Genomic DNA, 23,827 nt, shown 5'->3' with positions numbered 1-23,827 from the left:
ATTATATAATTAAAAAGTTAAACACAACAAGAGTATTAAATTGAAGTTGAGATTGAGAAAGAAGAGCTCTTTGGTGATTGAACTGGAATAATGTTTCTTCTCATAAAATTCTAGGAATGTCAATTTAAAAAGTGCTGTGATCATAATACATGTAAGTTGAAAGGCTCAGTAAAATGTGGTTCTGGACCATGTTGTACATCAAAATGTGAGGTAAGTTGCCAGCATTTGTGGGAAGGAAATTGAACCATGATAATTGAAAGCTGTATTAACTGAATCAATGGGGAACTGATAAAAATAATATAGAAGTAATTCAGTGAAACAGTACAGAGTCCATAATCAAACACAAGTAAATAAGGAACATTCTGTGAAATCAAAAAGTGATCTTTGACTAGTGTCAATTATAGTCTTATCTGTGGGTTCCACATCTGTGGATTCAACCAACTGCAGATTGAAAACATTTGGAAAAATAATGGCTGGCTGCATCTACACTGTATAGGCTTTTTTTCCTTACCATTATCCCATAAACAATACAGTATAACAACTGTGTACATAGCACTTACATTGTATTGGGTAATGTAAGTAATCTAGAGATGATTATGGGAGGATGTGTATTGGTCATGTACAAATACTACACCTATTATACAAGGGATTTGAGAATCTGAGGATTTTGGTATCACAGGGGATCCTGGAACCAATTGCCCATGGATATCTAGGGATGACTATAGTAGTCCTAGTGTTGAAAACACAAACTTCATCATTCTGAACTATCAGTTACAGAGGACCAAAAAACATACATTACTATATCAAAAATTTTATTAACTCTCAAACAATAAAGTCAAATAAATGATAAATGACTACTAAAAATCATAATATGAATAGCAAAGTGTGTAGAATACAGATTAGGGAAAAAAACTCTTACATAGTGGTGACTAAAAGTAAATCACACACATAATAAAAGGAAACAGTATTCATTGACATTGGAATGGTTACATAAATTATTGTATATTGTACAAGAATTTGTAAATATGGGCTAAATATTTATGTGTTACTATAATATTATCTTTAAGACATACACTTGGACAAGAAAGCAAGTTCCATAATGCAAAATATTTACGACTCCAATTCTGGTATATCATCACCTGTATGTAAATATTTTATATATTCTTTTGCCCAATTTTTCTATCAAGATGTATTTTAATATAGTCAAATTCTGTTAGTGACCCTGTTAGTGTGTTACAACAAACACGCTTAAACTCATAACCAGCATCATAATCAAGGGTAGGTGATTCCATCACTCCTCCCAAAAATTTCCCTGTGCCTCTTTGCAGTCAATCCGTACCTCCACCCAGAGCCCTTGGTAATCACTGATCTGTTCTCTGCACCTATACTTTTGCTTTTGCTAAAATATCACATAACTTGAATCATACAACATGTGCAAACATGAATTAAGTATCTAAGCATAAAGCATTTGACAATTATTCATGTTGTGATGTTTGTAAGAAGTTAATTCCTTTTTGTTACTGAATAGTATTGCAAGTATATTATTATAAGGATGTACCACAGTTTGTTAATCTGTTCCCCAGTTGAGGAACATTTGTGTTTTTTTCAAGTTTAGGTGATGAAAATACGGCTACCATAAATAATATCCATAAGCAGACTGTGTATCTCACTAGATACTTATGAGACTTACAGTTGCTTTGCAAACTAAATGTAAGCCCTAAAACTATACAGCATATGGTTCTATTTTATTTTTCCTATTGGTTTGTTATTTATAGCTTTAAAAATCATTTTACTCTTTGCCTCAGAGTTTACAAATCTTTAATCAGAGACTAATTTCATATAATAGTACACTTCATATATAGTGACTGGGGCTTATAATGGAACACTCTCATATACTGTAAACATGAATTACACTGTTACTATTTTCTGTTTATATTTTAGAACATATAAGAAAAAATAATTTTAAAATTAACATCATTAATTCCATTTCTAGCTCTATTTCCTTCTCCAGATTTTGTTTAGTATCATATTCCTTGTTCCTGAACGCCTTCCTTTGCTATTTCTTGCAAGTTAGTTCGGCGTCCTGCCAAGGATGTGGCCCGAGAGTCCAGGTTTCCTGCCCTGGCCGAGGAGTCTTGCAGCCTCGGGGCAGCTTCACAGACTGAGCACAGACTGCTTGCGACAGGCCTAGCGCTTTGGCCGCCAGCAGCCGATGCCAGAGGGAGACTCACCTGGTCAGGGCCTTGGGGGCTGAATGGGTCCCACTGCCACCTGCTGTGCTGTGGATTCTGGGCTGGCCCTTCCCCTGCATGCAGGTTCTTGGCACAGTGGAGATGCCTCCACCCCTCCCTGGCAGCTAGCCCCAGCGGCCTGGGAGCTGTCCCCCCAGCACCCACTGGGGATCCACACTTGTGCCTGCCTTTGGGGAGCTTGAATGCAGTTTGCCTGACCCAGCTCCACCTTTCTCTGCCCCCCAACCTGCCTCCATGGCACAACACAGAACAGGGACCCCTGGGAGTTCCGAGGCCCCACCCATGGCCTGGGACATCAAGTACTCCTGATTAACAAAGGCCAAGCATAAATCCCACTGCCACTATCCCTGGTGCCTCTCACCAGCCAATTAAAATGTCTGCTGACACAATTGTGTACTGCAGGGCAGGCTCTTGCCCGCAAGTGCCACCTACTGGCCTGGAGGGTGAACCGCACTGGGGAATTAGATAAGTTTCTAGAGACCTCCATGTCCCTGTCTCTGCAGGAAACAGTGACTACTCACATGCCTAGTGCACCATTACTGCAACCTACAAAATAACTGGCATTTGCGAGGATAACCACACTAAAGTGATCTATAACCAAGGAATTTATACAGAGCCTTCATCCCCTGAAAGCATCCGGAAGGGAAGCCAAAGAACCATACCCAGCATGTGCTACAATCACACCCTGAAGGGGGGCCGGGGTCCCACCCAAAAGAAAGTAAATTAAAAAATAAGTGACAGCTTCTTCAGATGAGAAGGAATCAGCATAAGACCTCCGGAAGTATGGAAAAAAAAAAACAAAAAACGGTAGCAGCCCTCTGCCAAGGGAACACACCAGCTCTCTACCATTGGATCCTAGTCAAAATGAAAATTTTGAAATGACAGATAAAGAATTCAAAAGATGGATTGTTACGAAGTTCAGTGGGATCCAAAAGAAAGTTGAAAACCAACACAAAGAAACCATTAAAACACTTCAGGATATGAATGAAAAATTGACCAAAGAGATAAATATTTTAAAAACCAGAACTTCTGGAAAAGAAAGAGTCATTGAGGGAATTATAAAATGCAGGTGAAACTCAAACAATTGACCTAACAGAAGAAAGAATTTCAGAGCTTGAATACAGGTCTTTCAAATTAACCCAGTCAGACAAAAATAAAGAAAAAATGATTTTAAAAAGTTAACAAAGCCTTTAAGAAATATGGAATTATGTAAAACATCCAAACCTATGAGTCACTAGTATTTCTGAGGGAGAAGAATAAAAGGTAAAATGTATGGAAAATCTGTTTGAGGGAACAATTAAGGAAAATTTCCCTGGGCTTGCAAGAGATTTAGACATTCAGATACAAAAAGCTCAGTGAACACCAGGGAGACACATGGCCAGACAGACTTCACCAAGGCAAATAGTCATCAGAATATCTAAAGTCAATGTGAAGAAAAAAATTTAAAAGCAGCAAAGAGAAAAATTTCTAATCATATGTAAAGGAAAGCCCATCAGACTAATACCAAACTTCTCAGCAAAAACCTTGTAATGTCAGGAGAGATTAGGGTTTTATTTTAAATATTTTTAAAGGAAAGAACTCTCAGCCATGAATTTTGTGTCCTGCTAAACTAAGCTTGATAAATAAAAATGAAATAGTCTTTCACAAACAAGCAAATGCTAAGAAAATTTTTCACCACTAGATGGGCCCTACAAGAATGTTCAAGACAGTTATAAACATGGAAAGGAAACTTCCATGAAACACATGAAATGATAAAACTCACTGGTCTTAGAAAACATAGTTGAGAATACAAAGCAATCAGGTAAAAATTAACAATATGGCAAGAACAGAACCTCACATAACACTATTAACTTTGAACTAAATGGACTAACTGCCCCACTTAAAAGAAACACATTGGAGAATGAACAAAAAACAAAAAGTGTCCAAACATATGTTGCCTATAAGAAATTCACCTGACTGGTAAAGACTTTCATACATTCAAGGTAAAGGGGTGGAAAAAATGTTAAATTAAAATCACAATGAGATACAATATTACCCCAGTTAGAATGGGCCAAATGCACACTAAAAAGTTAAGAAGCAATTGATTTAGACACAGATGTGGAGAAAATTGGACACTTACATGCTGTTGGTTGGAATGTAAACTGGTACAGTTGCTCTGGAAAATAGACTGAAGATATCTCAAAGGACTAAAAGTAGACCTACCATTCAACCCAACAGTCCCACTACTGGGTGTCTACCCATACGAAAAGAAATCATTATATCCCAAAAAGTTACCTGCAATCCTGTATTTATTGTAGCACTATTCATAATAGCAAAGACACAGAATCAACCTAAGTGTCCATCAACAGATGATAAGATAAAGAGAATGTGGTGTGTGTATACACACACACACACACACACACACACACACACACACATGTCATGGAATACTATTCAGTCATGAATAATGAATAATATCTTTTGCAGCAACTTGGATAGAACTGGAGGCCATTATCCTAAGTGAAGTATTATAACTCAGGAATGGAAAATCAAATACTGCATGTTGCTTATAAGTGGAAGCTAAGCTCTGGGTACACGTGATCATAGAAAGTGGAATAATAGACACTGGATATTCCAAAAGGTGGGAGGGAGATGAACAATGAAAAATTACTTATTGGATATAATGTACCTATTCATGTGATGGGTAAATTAAAAGCCCAGATTTCATCATTATGAGATATATCCATGCAATAAAACTGCACTTGTATCCTCTAAATCTATAACAACTAAAAAAAATAGACCTGCTGAAAATGAATTCTCTCAGGTATATTTGTCTAAGACAATCTTTATTTCATATTCATTTTTGAAATGTATATTTTCAGAGTATAGAATCCTGTTGAAAGAATTTTTCATCACTTTTAAGATGCCACTTCATTTATTAATTACTCATCTTTGTTTTATTATTTTGTATTAATTCAACCAAAATGGATTGTGTGTATGTGTGTGTGTGTGTGTGTGTGACTTCTGCATATTTAGCAGGTCAGCATTTAGACCTGGTAAACTTCACTACAGAAGGCAGTGGATGACCTCCTAGGTCAGCCAGCCACAAAAATTTCACAGTAACTGTACTCTTTATCTGAGCAATGCAAGGTTTTTATGTTCTCAGGTAATAATAAATATGATTACAATGGTGATTATATCTATTACATATGAACGTTATTTATCATGTATTATTCTTTAAACACCTTTGTCATTAATTCAATTTAATACTAATAAGAACTCTATAAGAATATGATTTTTATCCCAAGTAAATGTAAAACAGATAGTGTGTCTCACCCACACACATAAGCTAGTAAGAGTCAGAACCAGGTACTGAAACCAGGCATTCTGCCTCCTGGGTCTCTCTAAGAACAAAAAGGTAGAGGAGTATTCCTCCATTTTTATGGAAAAAGTATGTTCATATGTTTCATCTTTTTCCAAATGCTAGTTGTGTCAGATGGCCTCAAACTGTGGAATACAAAGCAGGTGAGCAGTTGCAAATCCTCTGTCAGAAGGGATTCTTTTATATCTTTGCAACAGTTACTTTTTTCTGGGGTTCACAATGAACACTGTACCTTATTTTTCTTTTGGAAAACCCACTGCTTTGGGAACTCTGTTATTCCCTCCAATATCAGTAATCAAATATTTTATTTGATAAATCTCTTCAGTAAGCAATTGAGAAAAGTAATTCACAGAAGATAATTTTCTATTTCTTTTTCCTCCTAGTTATCAATAGCAGGCACTCCATGTAGAAAGAGTATTGATCAAGAGTGTGATTTTACAGAATATTGCAATGGAACATCTAGTAATTGTGTTCCTGACACTTACGCATTCAATGGCCACTCGTGCAGGCTGGAAACTGCATATTGTTATAATGGACAGTGCCAAACTACTGATAACCAGTGTGCCAAGATATTTGGAAAAGGTATTGTGCTTTCTTTTGTGTTTCTTTTACCTTAAATTTGAATTTCTCTGTAGATTATATTACATATCACACAACTCTAGTAGAGGAAGAACCTGAACCACTAGCTTAATAAAGATTAAATTTGAATTCAATAAGGCTTGTTTTTACAGGAAGGTTTGATATTTTCCAAGAATAGTACTGCGCATTTCTCTTCTCATACCTTGATCTTTATTTTTGGTGGTTAGCTATCTGACCAAAAATCCATGTCTATAGCTGATAATTTACATAAATATTGGAATGCAAATCAGTAGATTCTGAAATTTTAATTTTCTTATTTCCCACATTCATGATCTAATTTTGAGGGCATGAAATTTAGAAGTTCAGAGTGAATTTCATTCAAGTATAGTCTTATTTTCTCATTGAAGAATAACTTTTAGGATAATAGTAGTCATAGGCCACATGATCAAAATTCATTGTTCTATTTTGCTTTCAGATAGCTTCGAGAGTAATTCTAATAAGACCTATGCTTTTTTGTGAGCAATTATTCATATCTTAATATGATTTTATATTTTAATGTAATTAAAATAATTTGAATAATACAGCAAAATTACCCAGTGAAATGCATTCAAGTATAATTATTTGATAGCTGAATAAAAGTAGTATACCACCAAATATCAGTTATTTGCCCAGCAGTAGGCTAAATAGTATAGTTTGTATCAAATGATATGGTATGTAGTCCACATTGACTTCCTAATTATTTGAAACTTGTCTTTACTAATAAGTTTCAGATTAGGTGACTTAACAAAAATTGAATCAGAGCTGCAGGCTATGATATCTTAAATCATAGGTCAGTGCTATTTTCTACATGCTGTGTTTGTAGGATGCTAGTTTTTGTGAGATTTTCATTGGTGTGTGTTTTGTTTTTCTTAATGCTTATTTGTACTTGAATATTATTGTTTGTTATTGTCATAACAACTTTTCATCAGGTTTAACACATCTCTTAAAAATAAAAGTAAATAATACTTTCTGCAAGGTCCATTAAGGTGGGTCTAGTTTATACTTTTCTATTTTTAATAGAAAAAAAATTGACCTAGAATTGAGTTGCTTGACATTTGACATTTTTTGAGTTCTAATTACAACTGATATTTAGGAAAGGGCTAACAATGCATGTGTATTACCTCCTCTAATGTATGCTGTAGTATCCTCATACAACTGACAGAAATGGGTCAAAAATTTCATCAGTAGTATCCCTTTTGGCCATTAGCTAAAACCAAAGTTAAAACACACTATAAGACAACCAGGGATATGCTGGACCTTAAGGCAGTAAAGGAACTATACCTCAGAAGAGCTGGGTAGGTCCTAGCCAGCAGTTACTACCAGAAGCAAGGAAGTACACATGGAACTGGATTCTGAGAGTAGTGCTTGATCATAAGATTGGATAGGGGCACATTCCTCCTTGATTCATTTACTTGGCTCCTTAACTGCAGAGTACTTAAGGTAGTCTACTATGTGATACAAATAAATAAACAAGTAGTTTCATAAATTTTGCAGTCTTTCCTTAAGTAAATTTTAACTTTTAAAGTGACTGTAGAAGTATAACCAGATTTGTTCATCAAAAAATACTGAGTGTTTATATGCAGAGAGCTGATAGTATTCAACAGGATGGACATAGTCACATGGTTGTATATATGGAGCTTATGATTGATCAAGAGATAAAGACAGTAAAAACACAAAAGAAATATTAAACCTGTAGTTTTGCTATGTGCATTTAAAGGAATAAAGATAGAATGCTAAAGCAAAAATAAGGAGTAGAGTAAAAGGAAAATATTGCCAACTATCATTCAGATAATCGCCTATCAGCCCCTTCAAAATTTATCTCAGCTGCTCAGAGACACCTTACCCAAAAGCACACATTTTCCAGGGTAACACATGCAATGATTAATCGAAGTGAGGGTTTTATACAAAAGCCTGCCTATTTTGCCCCAGGATTTGTTCTTTTTGATTAAAATTGCTTTGGCTATTTGGGTTCTTTTCTGTTTCCAAACAAAGCATAGAATTATTTTTTCTGGATCTGTGAAGTATGATGTTGGTATTTTGATGGGGATTGGACTGAATCTGTAAATCACTTTGGGTAGTATAGACATTTTAACAATGTTGATTCTACCGATCCATGAATGTGATATGATTTTCCATTTGTTTGTGTCATCTGTGATTTCTTTCCTCCATATTCCATAGTTCTCCTTGCAAAGATCTTTCACCTCCTTGGTGAAGTATATTCCTAGGTATCTTATTTTCTTTGTAGCTATCATGAATGTTATTGAGTCTTTGATTTGACTCTCAGCTTGACTATTATCAACATATAGATATGCTACTGGTTTATGACATTGATTTTGTAACCTGAGACTTGGCTAAATTTATTTATCGTTTCCAGGAATCTCTTGGTGGAATCTTTGGGGTTTTCTAGATACAAGATTGTATCTTCAGTGAAAAACAATAGTTTTACCTCTTCTTTCCCAATTTAGATACCCTTATTTCTTTCTCTTGCCTGATTGTTCTATCTAGGACTTCCAGCATATGTTAAATAGAAGTGGTGACAGTGGGCACCCTTGTCTTGTTCTAGTTCGTAGGGGAAAGGATTTTAACGTTTCCCCATTCAGCATGATGTTGCCTATGGGTTTATCATGTATGGGCTTTTATAATTTTGAGTCTGTCCCTTCTATGCCTAGTTTGTTGAGGGTTTTCATCATGAAAGGGTGTTAGATTTTTGGCTCAATCAGATACACACTAGCAGGCTATTTATACTACACAATTACCCCTGGTCTTTGTTGGGTTTGCATCTCAGTTTGATTTCTTTGCTCTATCCTGCTCTACCCTACTTCCAGATGTTCTGATCACTAATAAATAATCTTCAAATCATACCTCATTAAGATGTTAGATTCTGGAGGCCCTAATCACCAATAGTTGGTTTTGAGAGTAATGTGAGTATATAGCCTTTACAATAATCTTTCAAACCAAGTAACTCATTGCCAAGCTGTGAATGAGCACCCTATGATGAGCTCTCAAACCAAGTCACTCCTTGTCAGGCTGTAAATGAGCACCCATCACTGGTAGAAGTTGATAATACACTCTTTCAGTGGATTGGGATAGTGTACTAGTGAAAGGCAATAATCATCTGGTACACATGAAATGTATGGGAGAAATAATAACTCTACAGACAGTGGGATTGGATGGCTATTACTAAGCACCATTAAACCTAGGAAAAGTTTACAAAAAGGTGTGCATTTGAAAACAAATTGTGAGCCCAAAGGGCCATACTGCTAACTTATTAAGAGGCTCTCATCTCTTAAAAAGGTTAGATAGAGATGAGGACTTAATTGTCAGTTTGAAGGAATTCTAAAGAAGCTTAAATTCCCAATGAGGTTTAATTTTCAGGGTTAAGGTTCTGGGTGGGAAAAGAATGAGACCTGCACGTGGGATGGGAAAGGTTGAAAATATGACCTCCTGCCAAATTTTGGGCCTCCAGACTTCTCTGAATTTGTTGAACCTGCAGAATGAGCCTGCTTCTTCCCCACCCCTCAATTTAGAATGGCATGAAGGTAGTGTAAAAGCTTGTTTCTCATAACACAAATTGCATCCTCATTAGGTTCTCCCTGCTACCCTTTTTGGCCACTAGCTAAAATCAAAGTTAAAACACACTATAAGACAACCAGGGATGTGCTGGACCTTAAGACAGTAAAGGAACTATACCTCAGTAGAGCTGGGTAGGTCCTAGCCAGCAGTTACTGCCAGAAGCAAGGAAGTACACATGGGACTGGATTCTGAGAGTAGTGCTTGATCATAAGATTGGATAGGGGCACATAAGGTGTGATAGGGGAATATTTATTGTTTGGGGAAAACTCTCCCAAAGTACAGGATGTAACATTCTGGCAAGGATCCTAGAAGATAGTATGAACTTTCTACTAAGATGTCCTTTCCCAGTATGGAAAAAACATAACAGCTGACCCTAATTGAAGTCTATATGACAGACTCAACATAGCAGATAGTGAAGGAAAGGAGGAAAAGGCTCAGGGAAGTGAAAATACTAGAATTTATATACTGCATATATAAAGCTAAATTATTAGGCCCAAAAGGAAAGCCCAAGGCCAGCAGGAAAGCACAAGGGAATGTGCTGGTGGGATGGGTACCAGATTCATCATAAATTTCAATGACAATCTCCTCTGTAGACCAGGGCTGATGATAGAGGACATTACAGAAGAATGCTCACTGATAGCAATGAATGTGATAACATCTTGAACAACCAAGATCGAAGAGCAGTGCTTAACTGCAAGAAACCAGATGGATGAAATTATTGTATTAAGTAGTAGGGACAGAGTAGCAGACATGGGTACCTTACCTACAGAGGATCTGTGAGATAGTTAATAGATTACGATTTCTCTGTATTCTATAAGTAGCCAACAAGGGTATTTACTCAATTTGTACCATCAAAGGAAATTTTTGAAAATGGATGACCAGGAGACTGAGGAGAGTTATCTCAATGCATGTCCTAATTCCACATCCACATTCTGAATTTATCCCAATTTTTGGAACCAGAACCCCATGACTTCAGTAGCAGTGAAGGCCCCAGAAAGAAAATTGCATAACACCTTGGCAAACATACCTGTTCACAGTTCCTTCAGCATGTCCCTAAATGTATCTACATTTAATCAGGTATGTCTCCATTGGTAAAAAGGAAATACTGAAGCATTTTAAAAACTGGTAGATACAGATTATGAATTGACATGGATACACCGAAACCCAGCGTGATCATGGTCTCCCTGTAAGAGTGAGGACTTTTCAGGAGGCCAGTAATTAAATAATTCTGGCCATGTTTTAGTTTACAGTGAGTCCAGTAGGTCCACAAATGCACTGGTGGTTGTTTCTCAGACCTACAGTGTACAGTCGGGGTTCGTGTATTTGGCAGTTTGTGCAATCCCGTCCCTTGGACCTTGGCCTGTTTGGAAAACCTCTGTAACTGTCCCCTCCCAGAAATTAGTGCTCCATTTAAAGATCTAAAAGATGCAGGGGTGGTTGGCTATATAATATCTACATTTATTTATTATTTATTATTTATTTTTTATTTTTTGAGGCAGAGGCTCACTCTGTTGCCCAGGCTAGAGTGCCGTGGCATCAGCCTCACTCACAGCAACCTCAAACTCCTGGGCTCAAGGAATCCTCCTGCCTCAGCCTCCCGAGTAGCTGGGACTACAGGCATGCGCCATCATGCCCGGCTAATTTTTTCTATATATATATATTTTTAGTTGTCCATATATTTTTTTCTTTTTTTTCTTTTTTTTTTAGTAGACACCGGGTCTCACTCTTGCTCAGGCTGGTCTCGAACTCCTGAGCTCAAACGATCCACCTTGCTAGGCCTCCCAGAGTGCTACGATTACAGGCGTGAGCCACGGCGTCCGGCCAATATCTACATTTAATATTCAACATGACCCCTGCAGAAACTTGGAATATAAGAATAAACTATTACAAATGTAATCAAGTAGTTGACTTAATTGCATTCACTGTGCCAGATGTGTGTCTGTGCCAGATGTCCGTCTATTCCAGAGCAGATTAATATGACCTCAGATATGTAGTAGGAATGCATCCCTTGATTTAGCAAATGCATTATTTTCCATTTTTGTTTGAAAAGAGGATTAAAAACAGTTTACACTCACATGGAATGGATAATGGGATTCATTTAGAATTTTCTACGCTGCTGTGTTTACTCTCCTACTCTAAGTCACAATATGGTAGAAGAGATTTGGAAATCCCAGAACATATTGTATTGATTCATTCCATGAATGAATTTTTTAAATTTCAGAATATTATGGTGGTATAAACATTTTGGTTACATGAATTGCTTTTGTGCAGTTTGAGTCAAAGTTGTAAGTGTGCCCATCACCAAGATAGTGTGCATTGTACCTGTTAGGTGTGAATTTACCTGTCCCCACCCCCCCACCAATGATTTTATACTAATCAGGCTAAATAAGCAGAGTATCACTAGCATGCTGGGGGACTAGCTAAAACACATGTGTTATAAAGGTCAAGAGGTAGGCTCTTGAAGTATTTAGGGACTTACACATCACTGAAATTTTTAGGAATCCAGCAGTCAGAGGCATACTCTGATATACACTGAAAAGTGAAAGGCAAATTATTGTATCTTGCATCACATGTGACAAAGAAAGAAGTACAACACCTGATAGGTAGTCTTTTTGTATTCTGGTGGCAGCATAGACAACATGGGGAAGTAGCTGCTCTATTATTCCATTTACTGGGTGACATGAAATGTTACTAATGTTAAAGTGTAAAGCAGTAAAGGGCTCTGCAGCATGCCCGGCTGCAATACAAGCACCCCTCCCTTTGGATCATAACACACAGCAGACCCTATAATGTTGGATGTGTTAGGTTGTAAGAAAACATTTCATGTGAGCCTATGGCGAGCCTATTTGGGAAAATGACAATGCATACCATGGGGTTCTCGAGTAAGGTTTCCCACTAAACTGGAGAAGTATACTGCTTTAGCGACACAACTTCCAGCATGTTCTGGGCCCCGCAGAGATGGAGAATCTGACTTTAGGACACCAGTTGATGACGATGTGTTCAGAATTGTTCATCATAAGCTCAGTTATGTCAGATACACCAAGTTATATGGTTAGATAGATGGAAGTCATTTATGTGGGTTCAAGCACATGCAAAAAGAGAGCACAGAAAAAAAATCCGTGAGCAGAAAATCCAGCCTTTCTCCCCTCTTACAGCTTTGCTTTTCTCTCATCTCACACCTGTGGGTACACGGGCTTTTATTACATCCAACTGACACAGGAGGAACAAGCCTAGGCTCATGTTACAGATGGGTTGGCTGAGTAACTGGTTATAAGCCAAAAAAGAACAGAAGATACACTGCAGCTTCCCCTGGGAGTGGCCTTGAAAGATATTGACCCCTGGCCATCCAGTTTTTGTGGAAGGAGGTCTGGCCAGAGGTTAGACTATAGAGGTACTCATAGGCAGTGACAAAGGGTCCAGATGGGTGGTGGGGAGCCTGGAGTAGAAAGATTGGAATATTAGAGACAAGAACTCTGAGATATAAATATGTGGACAGACACACGGAAGTGAGCAAGAAATGTGAAGATCTGTGTACTAATCCATCAGGTGAACACCATTGAACAGCATCTGCCAAGGAAAAGACACAAAGCAACCAAGTAGATGTAATGACTTGAGGATGGACACCTAGACTTTATTTCCTTCCCTTCCTAATTTTGAAATAGCTGACTTGTTTCTGAGTTTAGCTTGTCTCTTTTTAGTACTTGTGGCATCTGGCCATGCATAACCAAGATGCATTCTGTTTCCTTACCTCTTTGCTTAAGATGACACGTTCATTAGGGCCATTATCTCTCCTGAACTTTATTGAGAAGATAGTTATTCCAAATGTTTCACCATCTCACAGCATGGATTACTCGCATTTTAACCTCTGATAATAGTTTTCTCACCACCTACTGCCAGATTCCAATTTCAAGGCCACATATTAATATTTTAGGTATATGTTGTATTAACAATAGTGCTCCAATTCTAGTTTTTGTCTCCTGTATATAATGAAATAGAAATAACCCCCCATATCTTCAAGATTCACACATCCAATACAGCTATTTAATATTCCATAATGCCTTCAGTATGGCACTCAGCTTGAGAGACGAACCTTTACTTAAACACTAAAATATCTCTGATTACCCGTCAGAGAAAAAAAGAGAATATGATAAACCATGTGTTAGTTCCAAAGGTTTCTGCCCATGAGCAACATGCCTCAACTTTCTCATTTCATTAAGCAAAGCAAGTTACAAGGTCAAACCTAACATCCATTGGAATAGGAAACATTTGCTTCCATAGGGAGGGACAGCAAATTGTTTTTAACGGTAATATATTTTACTGAGATAGGTGTAATCCTTCTCTGTTATGCATTAGAAAAGACAACAGTTTCTTTTTACTTGCATTGACAGGGTCCACACAGAAAAAAATGCCTGATTTTTTTTGAAAGTAGAGTTACATTAGCCTGTTGTTGACATTTAATTTAGATTCAAAATGATAATTCAGCTGACATGTTTGCATTTTAAGGTGCTCAAGGTGCTCCTTTTGCCTGTTTTAAAGAAGTTAATTCTCTGCGTGATAGATTTGGAGACTGTGGTTTTAAAAATTTACAACCATCACCTTGTCAACAGAAGTACGTATGTAGAAAATAATTGTTTCTTTGAATTATAAAAATGATATATTTATCAAGAGACACTAAATAGTAATGAACAGCAAATTGTAAAACAGGACAATATTTTCAAATACCAGTATATGTATTTTTCTTCTACATTATTCATGGTTTTCTTTTTCATTATTTTTTCCTTATATCATCCTAAGAAGGAGACTGGAAGAAAGAAAGGTAGTACTTATTAACAGAGGAGAAAAGTGGGCACAAACTGCAAAAAATCAGAACTCCTACTGTATATTAAGAATTACAATTGAGTTTTATGACAAGTCTAAATGGAAATAATCCTAAAGCAAATGCTTTGACTTTTAGACATAGGATTTTGAGAGAAAGAAAGTTTTTGTTGTTTGCTTCCAAAACATTGACCTGTAAAGCATGGTAGTATATATTAATAGTTAAATTTGGGCTATTGGGACATAGTTTTCCCATAAGCCATATAATAAAGGGATTCATGAAATCCAATAACTAATAAAAGAAGTGCCCCCTAACAAATATTTCCTGAATTTCATCAGGGTATTAAAAGTAAAAGAATCACCAAAACAAAAACAAAAACAGCAGCAAGAATAACAAACAACAGTAGCAAATCCAGATTGAAGAAATAAGGGAATTGGGACAAAATATAAAAACGTTTAGATAAAATCAAGTAATGCATAGAGAAGCAGGGCTTTTCTTTTAACCTCCAAGACATAGCCAGAAAAAAACTGTAAAATCTTTAGGTAAGAACCACGCTCAGCTTTGTTCAGAAACAATATGGCTCCTTTCTGAAGGTGAAAGATGCATGAAAATGTGTCTAGTTAGGTGGGACTAACATAGTATCCTCCACACATGAAATCACCATGGATCGTGCACGGCATGGAGAGAATGCAAAATTCCCTGCATGCCCCAACACAGGAGGGACTAGTGGTTGGAAAGAGGAGACCTGGAATGACAAAGCGAATACTGATGAGTGGAGATCACGTGAGGAAACTCTATATAATATAAATGAAAATGCATAACTAGCCACATTGTTGGACACCAATACAGAGCACCAGTGAACAGGCAGACTGAGTTATACCACAGTGGAACCCAATAAAAACAGAAGTGGCACACCAGCCGCACTTTATCTCTCTTCCTGGTGGCCAGAAGAATGTCTGCTGCCTTTGATTTTAGATTATTCCTGGGAAAAGGAAAGGGAAATGAGGAAGAAACCGTGGAAGTTAGTAAACATGACTCCTCTGCACTTTATCTTATATAATAGTACATGAGATTTCCTGAAATGAAAGCTAGATGAGACTAGAATTGAATACATAAATTATCTGATCTAAGTATACTGTGATTCATTTTCAAAAAAGAAAAGCAAATTCTAAGAATTTAAACATAAATGCAATGTTCTCCATGGCCAAACTAGAAAGAGACATCCCGTGCAAAGCTGGTTTAAAATATATTTCACAGAAAGACAGTGAAGCCAAAATCAAAAGAAATATACAGACCTGAGAAAATAGAAAACATTATCCTGGAAGGAATAAAAGATTGGAAAGCAATTTAAATTTTCACTACCAACCTCATTTTAATCTGTATTTCTTGATGGCATTAAGCTAACCCCTCTGATACTAAAAGAACCCAAAATGATCTTTTAGGACAAATCGGTAAAATTTCCTGAGAGGGGACTTTTCGCAAAACAATAATAACAGGCTCAACATACACATATAAATGACTAAAGATGATTATTTCTGTTAAGGATGATATTTGATAAATAGATTTGAGTGATTCCAAGAGCAAGAAATGTCATATATTATTTTTAGAGCATGGTCTGAGAATACTGTAGGCCTCTTAGGGAAGCCAGTGTTTTACCCAATGATAAATTGTAAACAGGAAAATAAAGTGTCTATGGGGTAACTTTGATATGCTTATGGTGTGGAGGGGATCTAACAGTTCCTAAATTATTAAGAAATGAGTTTATATACACTGGGAATATCTGTATATTGGGAGAAATTTGGGATCCAAATGAAGAGATGGCATACTGAAGAAATGTGCTGTTTAACGGTCATGACGGAGACCACAGGCATAATTAAAATACACAGAAAGAATAATGCAACTAGCAACTCTCGGTAAATTTTGGATAACAAGTGGTCAGACTGGCCAAGCTGGTCAGTGGGGCAGATGGTGAATTCTCCCAGAGAGTACAGTATGAGTGCCGTAAGACAATGGGACCTAGAAAACAATGTTGAGCTCTGTAATGGAAAATGAAGGCAAGTCTTTATGTCTGAGTTAAGTGTATACATTTCGATTCTGCTATGATGCTAATTAAAATAGATGCATTTAGTTGCTGTGCACCATACAAGAATGTTTTTATTTTATTCAGGTTTTGTACTGTCAATTAAAAATATTTATGTTACCATACATGCAATATTTAATGGAAACATGGTATCATTAAAAGCCAAAATGATAAATAATTTTCTGCTTTCTATTTCCAGGGATATTCTCTGTGGAAAATTAGCTTGTGTTTGGCCACAAAACGATACTTATAAAAGAGATGTTCACTCTGCGGTTTATTCATATATTCAAGACCATGTCTGTCTGTCTATAGCCACTGGGTCATCCATGAGATCAGATGGAAGAGATAATAGTTATGTTGCTGATGGCACTGTGTGTGGTCCACAAATGGTAAGAAAATGTGATAATGTATATTTTTCTGTGTTAAATTATGTTAACTATCAAATATTATATCCCATGATGATTACCATGATTATATCGAATGGATTTAAACGTAGTGTTGGCATTTATTTCCCACATGATATTGGAAAGATAATTAAATTAAACATGTTATCCCATAAGATTGCTTTTTGGATTAAAATATTATCAGTCCTTATGTGAAAAAGGTACATATGTGTTTTAAACAAGATTTCACTAACCGACAGATGATTTTTTATAGCTCTGAATTCTAATAGCTTTAAATCATAAAATGCTAATACTGAATTTACAATTTTCCTTGCTTCCTGAAGAACCACAATTGACTTTACTTATTTCTTAAATTATCTGCTTATATATCTGATCAAAATATAAGTGCGAGAACTTGGGAGAACCCGACAAGAGTCTGTGCTAGGAAAGCACGGTTACAGTGCGTGCACAAGCTCGTGCACGGGGGCTGTCTACACACGGCCGAGCGCTTGCATTCCCAGGGAGAGCAAAAGTGACTCAGCCTTAGCAGTCAATCTGGGGGTCGGAGGGCACAGATTCCAGAAAACACGAGGATATGGGGCATCTGAGATTTAAAGCAGCAATTATAAATAGCGTGTGGCATTTACATGTCATTCAGCACCTACTTGCTGAATGAAAATAAAAGGAAACCTGGCGACTGGGGTCAGTGCGTCACTCGTTATATCCGGCTGGGGTCAGCAGTCCCAACCCCTTGAGAAACGTCCTGAGCCCCCAGCTGTTCACGCCCGTGCAAGCCCCTTCCTTTCCCTGCGCGCTGCGTCTGAGGGCTTGTTTCTAACAAATCAAACACGACAGAAGTCACGGGCTGCCGCTTGCCAGACTGGAGGTTGCAAACAAGGAACGAGGCGAGAAAAGGCAGCGATTTGCGGCGCGGGGACTCCGGGGCCTGCTCCGTGCTGCGCTGCCCGGGAGGAGCGGGATTGCGCCCACGCCGCCCAGCAAGTGCGAGAGACGAAAGGAGCCGAGAGAAGACCTGTTGAAGGGAGTCACCGTGACGTTGTGATGCTGAAACCCGCCAGCGTCTCCAGACGGCGAGCGACGCGGCGGGAGGAAACGGCTCCGGGCAGCGGCGGGAAATCGCGGCCCCGAGACCGGGAGTGACGCCCACAGACGCTGGTTAATTACTAGCGAGCTGGGTCTTCAAAGAGATCACAGGATCAGGGTGTTAATCAGTTGCACGAATTTCTGTTAAAAATGCGTCAAGGGGTGCCCATCTGTGCCTCTAAATTAAACAGCGGGGCTTCTAGAAGCTTTAGGGCCATGAGAGTCCGGAGGCCGCAATCTGGGGACTTGTCACCAGACACAGAGCTGGCAAAAATGAAAGCGACAAAGAGAACACAAAATGACCCCCAAACTCTACCAGTAGGAGGCAGGCTGAGAAGCTGGTCAGCTGCAAACATGTGCTGCCGTTCACGAAACATGAAGGAATGCTTAGGGGTCAAACAAGAGCCCAGAGAGATCAGTCACAGGCCTTGAAACCCAATCAAGGAACGCCCAGCACGCGCCATGCCGGATTTCAGAATTGCTATGGAGTAGTGGTTCCTTTCCATTTCCAATCCACTCCTCTCACCCCCGGCTTTGAATTAAAATTCCTGTAGAACTTACTTTATGCCTTTCTTACCATGGTATGTTGGTGGTGTTGGGAACAAATAACTAGTTTCACAGATCTGCAGATGGAGGAGCTGCTCTCAAGGAATTACACCCAGTAGCCTAGTCCGCAGCTGGAGCTATCTTAGATGAAGAGACAGGCTTTGAACTGATGCTAGAATGGACTGAAAATCTTGGAGAGTCTGGAAATGAATGTGGTTTGCAGGAGTAAATGATAGGCAACATTAGACGATGAACTGTGGCACTCTGCTTTTAAAATATCCCCCAATTGTCTCATTTTTTCTCATTCATTCCTTTGTATAATATATTATACATCCTCCCACCCCACTAGGTGAGGGATAGACATAGTGATTTGCTTCTAAAAATTAGAGTATGGCAAAGTGACGGAATGTGGAAATGTAACTTCCAACATTAGGTTATAAAAGATAGTGTCCTCCACGTGCATGCTCTCTCTCTCTTCTCTCTCTCTCTTCTCTCTCTCTCTCTCTCCACTTCTTGATGGCTTACTTTGATGAAACAAGCCACCATGTGGAAGCGTAATACATGAGAAGTAACTGAGTGTGGTCTCCATCTAGCAGTCCTTGAGGACGTGAGGATATTAATCCAACAGCCTGCCAACAACCACATGACACCTTTGGAAGCAAGTTCGCCTGAGTAAAGCCCTCAGATTAAACTGGTTGGCACTTTAATACCACCTATGCAAATGCCTCAAGCAAAAGACCAAGCTATGCCATGCCCACAATTCATGACTCACAAAAACCAAGATGGTAAATACGAATTGTTTCATTTTCCTAAGATGAATGCCCAGGAGTGAAATGTCTGGTCCACATAAGTATGTACTTGGTTCTGTAAGAACCTGCTATAAAATAATCTTTGACTAAGTGGCTGCATCATTTTCCATTTCCACCACCACCGTGTGAGTGATCAAGTTTCTCCACCTTCTCTCCAGCATTTTGTGTTATCACTTCTTATCATTTTAGCCATTTTTGTATGTGTGTACTAATATTTGTAGTTTTCATTTGCATTCTCTAATGGTTAATTATGTTCAATATATTTTCAAAAGCTTATTTATTATTAGTGTATCCTCCTTAGTAAAATGTCTGTTCATGTATTTTGCCATTGTTCTACTAGGAATACCCTTTTGTAAATGTTCAGCCTGATTATTCTTTAAATATCCTAAATGCAAGATTGCAAATATTTTCTCCCATTCTGTAGCCCACGGTGAGGCTAGCCGGAACTCAGGTTTCTAGAGCTGGGGTCCAGCATTTCCTTCTGGCTGAGGTGGTCTAAAACGTTCCCTCCATGGGTGCCAGCAGAATTCTGCCCTGCAATGTGTCCCCGTGTGACAGGGTGGCCCTGACGTTCAATGCAAATTCCCACAATCCCTTCACTGTTCCGACCCTAGCCACATGGACACTCTCTCCATGGGGTGCTGGCACAGCACTGCCAGGGGACGGGAGGGTTGGGGCAGGCAGACCATCTTTTCTGCCCTCTTCTGTGCCTTTTTCCTTGAGAAAGTGTGAAAACCAGGTACTGTGATCACTCACCTGATTTTTTGATTCTTCTGAGGGTGCTTTCTTGCATGGACAGTTGTTGAATTTGGTGTCCATGAGGAGGGACAATCGCAGGAGGTTTCTATTTGACACCTTGCTCCCCAGATTCCTATTTTTTATTAGAAGTATGCTTTATCTAACTGGACTTCCAGAGTGGATTGCACGAATGTGGGATATTAAGTCAAACATGTTCAGTTACATATTTGTATATATTTTAATATAATGCTAAGTTATTTTTTCATGTCTCTGTGTTCTTTTCTGTCTGTACATAAAAAATATCTCTATGCAATATTCATATGAATTTGGAAGTGTCATTAAACTTCCAAAAATGGTAATATATTCAGCTTCCCAAAATTATTTATGATGCCTACTTTGTCTTTATTTTCTTATCTTCGTTAGCAATGTATGACTTTAGACCAAGTCTGAGATCCTGAGAGAAATGGTAGTTAATTAATATATCTATTATTAATTTTTATTTGTTTGTTTGTGAGACAGAATCTCACTCTGTTGCCCAGGCTAGAGTGCTGTGGCATCAGCCTACCTCACAGCAACCTCAAACTCCTGGGCTCAAGCAATCCTTCTGTCTCAACCTCTCAAGTAGCTGTGACTACAGGCGTGTGCCAGGACACCCAGCCTATTATTAATTTCTTGTCACTTCCTTTTTCCATAATACACTAATCTAATTTAGACAATTTTATAGTCTTCATATGGTATACACAATTTTCTCTTACTTTTTTGTTGTGGTAAAGTACACATAGCATAAATTTACAATCTTATCCATTTGCAAGTGTACAATTCAGTGATATTAAGTGCATTCATATTGTTGTGCAAGCATCACTACTATTCACTTCCAGAACAGTTTCACCATCCCAAACTGCACCCCTAAAAAAATAAATCCTATTATTCTCTTCCTTGCAGCCCCTTACTTTCTATTTTTATGAATTTGAATACTCCATACACCTTGCATAAGTGGAATCAAAAAATATTTGCCCTTTTGTGTTTGTCTTATTTAATTTAGCATATTTTGCAGATTCTTCCATGTTGTAGCATGTAGCAGAATTTTATTCTTGTTAAACTGAATAGTATACATATATATATATGTGTGTGTGTGTATGTCCCATTTTGTTTATCCATTTATCTGTAAATGGACAGTTTGTTTCTACCTTTTGGCTACTGTAAATAATGCTGATGTGAACATTAATATAAAAATATCTGTTTGAGTCTCTACTTTCGATTTATTGGGATGTATTCCTAGATGGGGATTTGCTGGATCATATAGTTACCCGATGTTGAACTTTTTAAGGAAATGTCATACTGTTTTACACAAAGGCTGAACATTTTAAATTTCCTCCATCGATGCACAAAGGTTCAAATTTCTCCACATGTTCACCAACACTTGTCATCTTCTGTTTTTTTTTTTTTTTTGATTTTTTGATAATAGCCACCCTACTTGGTGTAAAGTCGTATCCCATTGCGGTGTTTGTTTGTTTGTTTGTTTACTTGATGATCATGAGATTTTATTTTTTTTCTATTTTATTTTATTTTATTTTATTTTATTTTATTTTTATTTCAGCTTATTATGGGGGTACAAAAGTTCAGGTTATATATATTGCCCATGTCCCGCCCATCCCCCTGAATCAGAGCATTAAGCGTGTCCATTCCCCAGACAGTGCACATCGCACTCATCATGTAGGTATACACCCATCCCCTCCCCCCAGCCCCCACCTCAGTCCAATATCCAATTGGTGTTATTCCCAAATGTGCACTTAGGTGATGATCAGGGAAACCAACTTGCTGGTGAGTACATGTGGTGCTTATTTTTCCATTCTTGGGATACTTTACTTAATAGAATGGGTTCCAACTCTCTCCAGGAGAACAAAAGGAAGTCTATATCACCATTATTTTTTATAGCTGAGTAATACTCCATGGTATACATAGACCACATTTTACTAATCCACTCATGAATTGATGGGCATTTGGGTTGTTTCCATATCTTTGCAATTGTGAATTGTGCTGCTGTAAACATTCAGGTGCAGGTATCTTTGTCATAGAATGTCTTTTGTTCTTTTGGGTAGATGCCCAATAATGGGGTTGCTGGATCGAATGGTAGGTCTACTTGAATCTGTTTAAGGTATCTCCATATTGCTTTCCACAGGGGTTGCACTAGTTTGAAGTCATCAGGGAAATGCAAATCAAAACCACAATGAGATATCACTTAACTCCAGTGAGAATGGCCTTTATCAAAAAGTCCCATTGTGTTTTTAAAATCAGTGAATTATTAGTGATTGTGAGCATCTTTTCATGTGCTTATTTGCCATTATTCATTTTCTCTAAAGAAATGTTTATTCAATTCCTTTGCTCATCATTTGACTAGATTGTTTGTTTTAAATTTTATAATTTGTATTTATATAATGGATATTAATCTATTATCAGATACATATTTTGCTAATATTTTCCCCCATTCTGTGGTTTTCCATTTCAGTATTTCATAGTGTCCTTGGGCTCAAAGATTTATTGTTTTTAATGAAGTCCAATTTATTTATTTATTTTTGTTATTGTCTGTGATGTTGGTATCCTATGTAAGAAGTTTTTGCCAAATCTAATGTCATGGAAATTTCTCCTTATGTTTTCTTCTGAGAGTTTTATAGTTTTAGCTCTTATGTTTAAGCTTTTCATCCATTTCAAATTATTTTTCCATGTGGAGTTTTAAAAGGGTCTAATCTCATCCTTTTGCATGTGAGTATCCAGTTTTCCCAATACCGTTTGTTGGAAAAAACATTCATTTCCCTATTGAATGACCTTGGCAGCTTCATTGAAAATCATTTGATCATCTATGTGATGATTTATTTCTGAGCTGTCTAATCTATTTCATTGCTCAATACATTTGTTATTATGCCAGGGCCACCCTATTTTCATTAATATAGCTATGTGGTAAGTTTTGGAATTAGGAAATGAGTCCCACAACTTTATTATTCTTTTTTAAGACTCATTTACCTATTTGGTGTCTCTTAGGCTTCCATATGAATATAAATTATCATTATTTTTAATTTTTACATAAAAACAATACGGAGCAAAGTGTGATATTTCAAAATATATGTAAAATGTATAATGATCACATCAGGGTAATTAGCAAATCCATCACCTCTAACATTTGACAAAAATAACAAATGCTAGTAAAGATGTAGACAAAGGGGAACTCTTATACACTGTGGGGGGAAATGTATGTTAGTACAGTCATTATGAAAAACAGTATGGTAGTCCTTCAAAAACTAAAAATAGAAATACAATATGATCCAGCAATCCCACTAATGGGTATTTATCCAAAGAAAAGAAAATTAGTGTGCCTAAGAGATATCTGTACTGTCACATTTATTGCAGCACTATTCACAATAGCCAAGATATGCCATCAACCTAGGAGCCCATGAACAGATGAATAAAGAAAATGTGGTAAATATACACAACACATACACTACTTAACTACGAAAAAAGTGAATTCCTGTTTTTCATGTCAAAGTGGATGAGC

General features: G+C 37.5%; 1 protein-coding gene across 1 annotated transcript in view; it reads left to right on the top strand.

Moving 5' to 3' along the window:
• LOC123626629 (disintegrin and metalloproteinase domain-containing protein 18-like) overlaps window positions 1-23,827 on the top strand; it is an 89,921-nt gene that overhangs the window by 51,192 nt on the left and 14,902 nt on the right. The window contains exons 13-16 of the mRNA XM_045535775.1: window positions 115-210; window positions 5,997-6,195; window positions 14,308-14,413; window positions 16,900-17,089. Of these exons, the coding sequence (XP_045391731.1) occupies window positions 115-210; window positions 5,997-6,195; window positions 14,308-14,413; window positions 16,900-17,089 (591 nt within the window). The remainder of the gene's footprint in view (window positions 1-114; window positions 211-5,996; window positions 6,196-14,307; window positions 14,414-16,899; window positions 17,090-23,827) is intronic.

Source organism: Lemur catta, chromosome 22 (assembly GCF_020740605.2).
Source record: "Lemur catta isolate mLemCat1 chromosome 22, mLemCat1.pri, whole genome shotgun sequence".
NCBI lineage: Eukaryota > Metazoa > Chordata > Mammalia > Primates > Lemuridae > Lemur > Lemur catta.
This window is presented reverse-complemented; position numbering and strand designations above follow the sequence as displayed.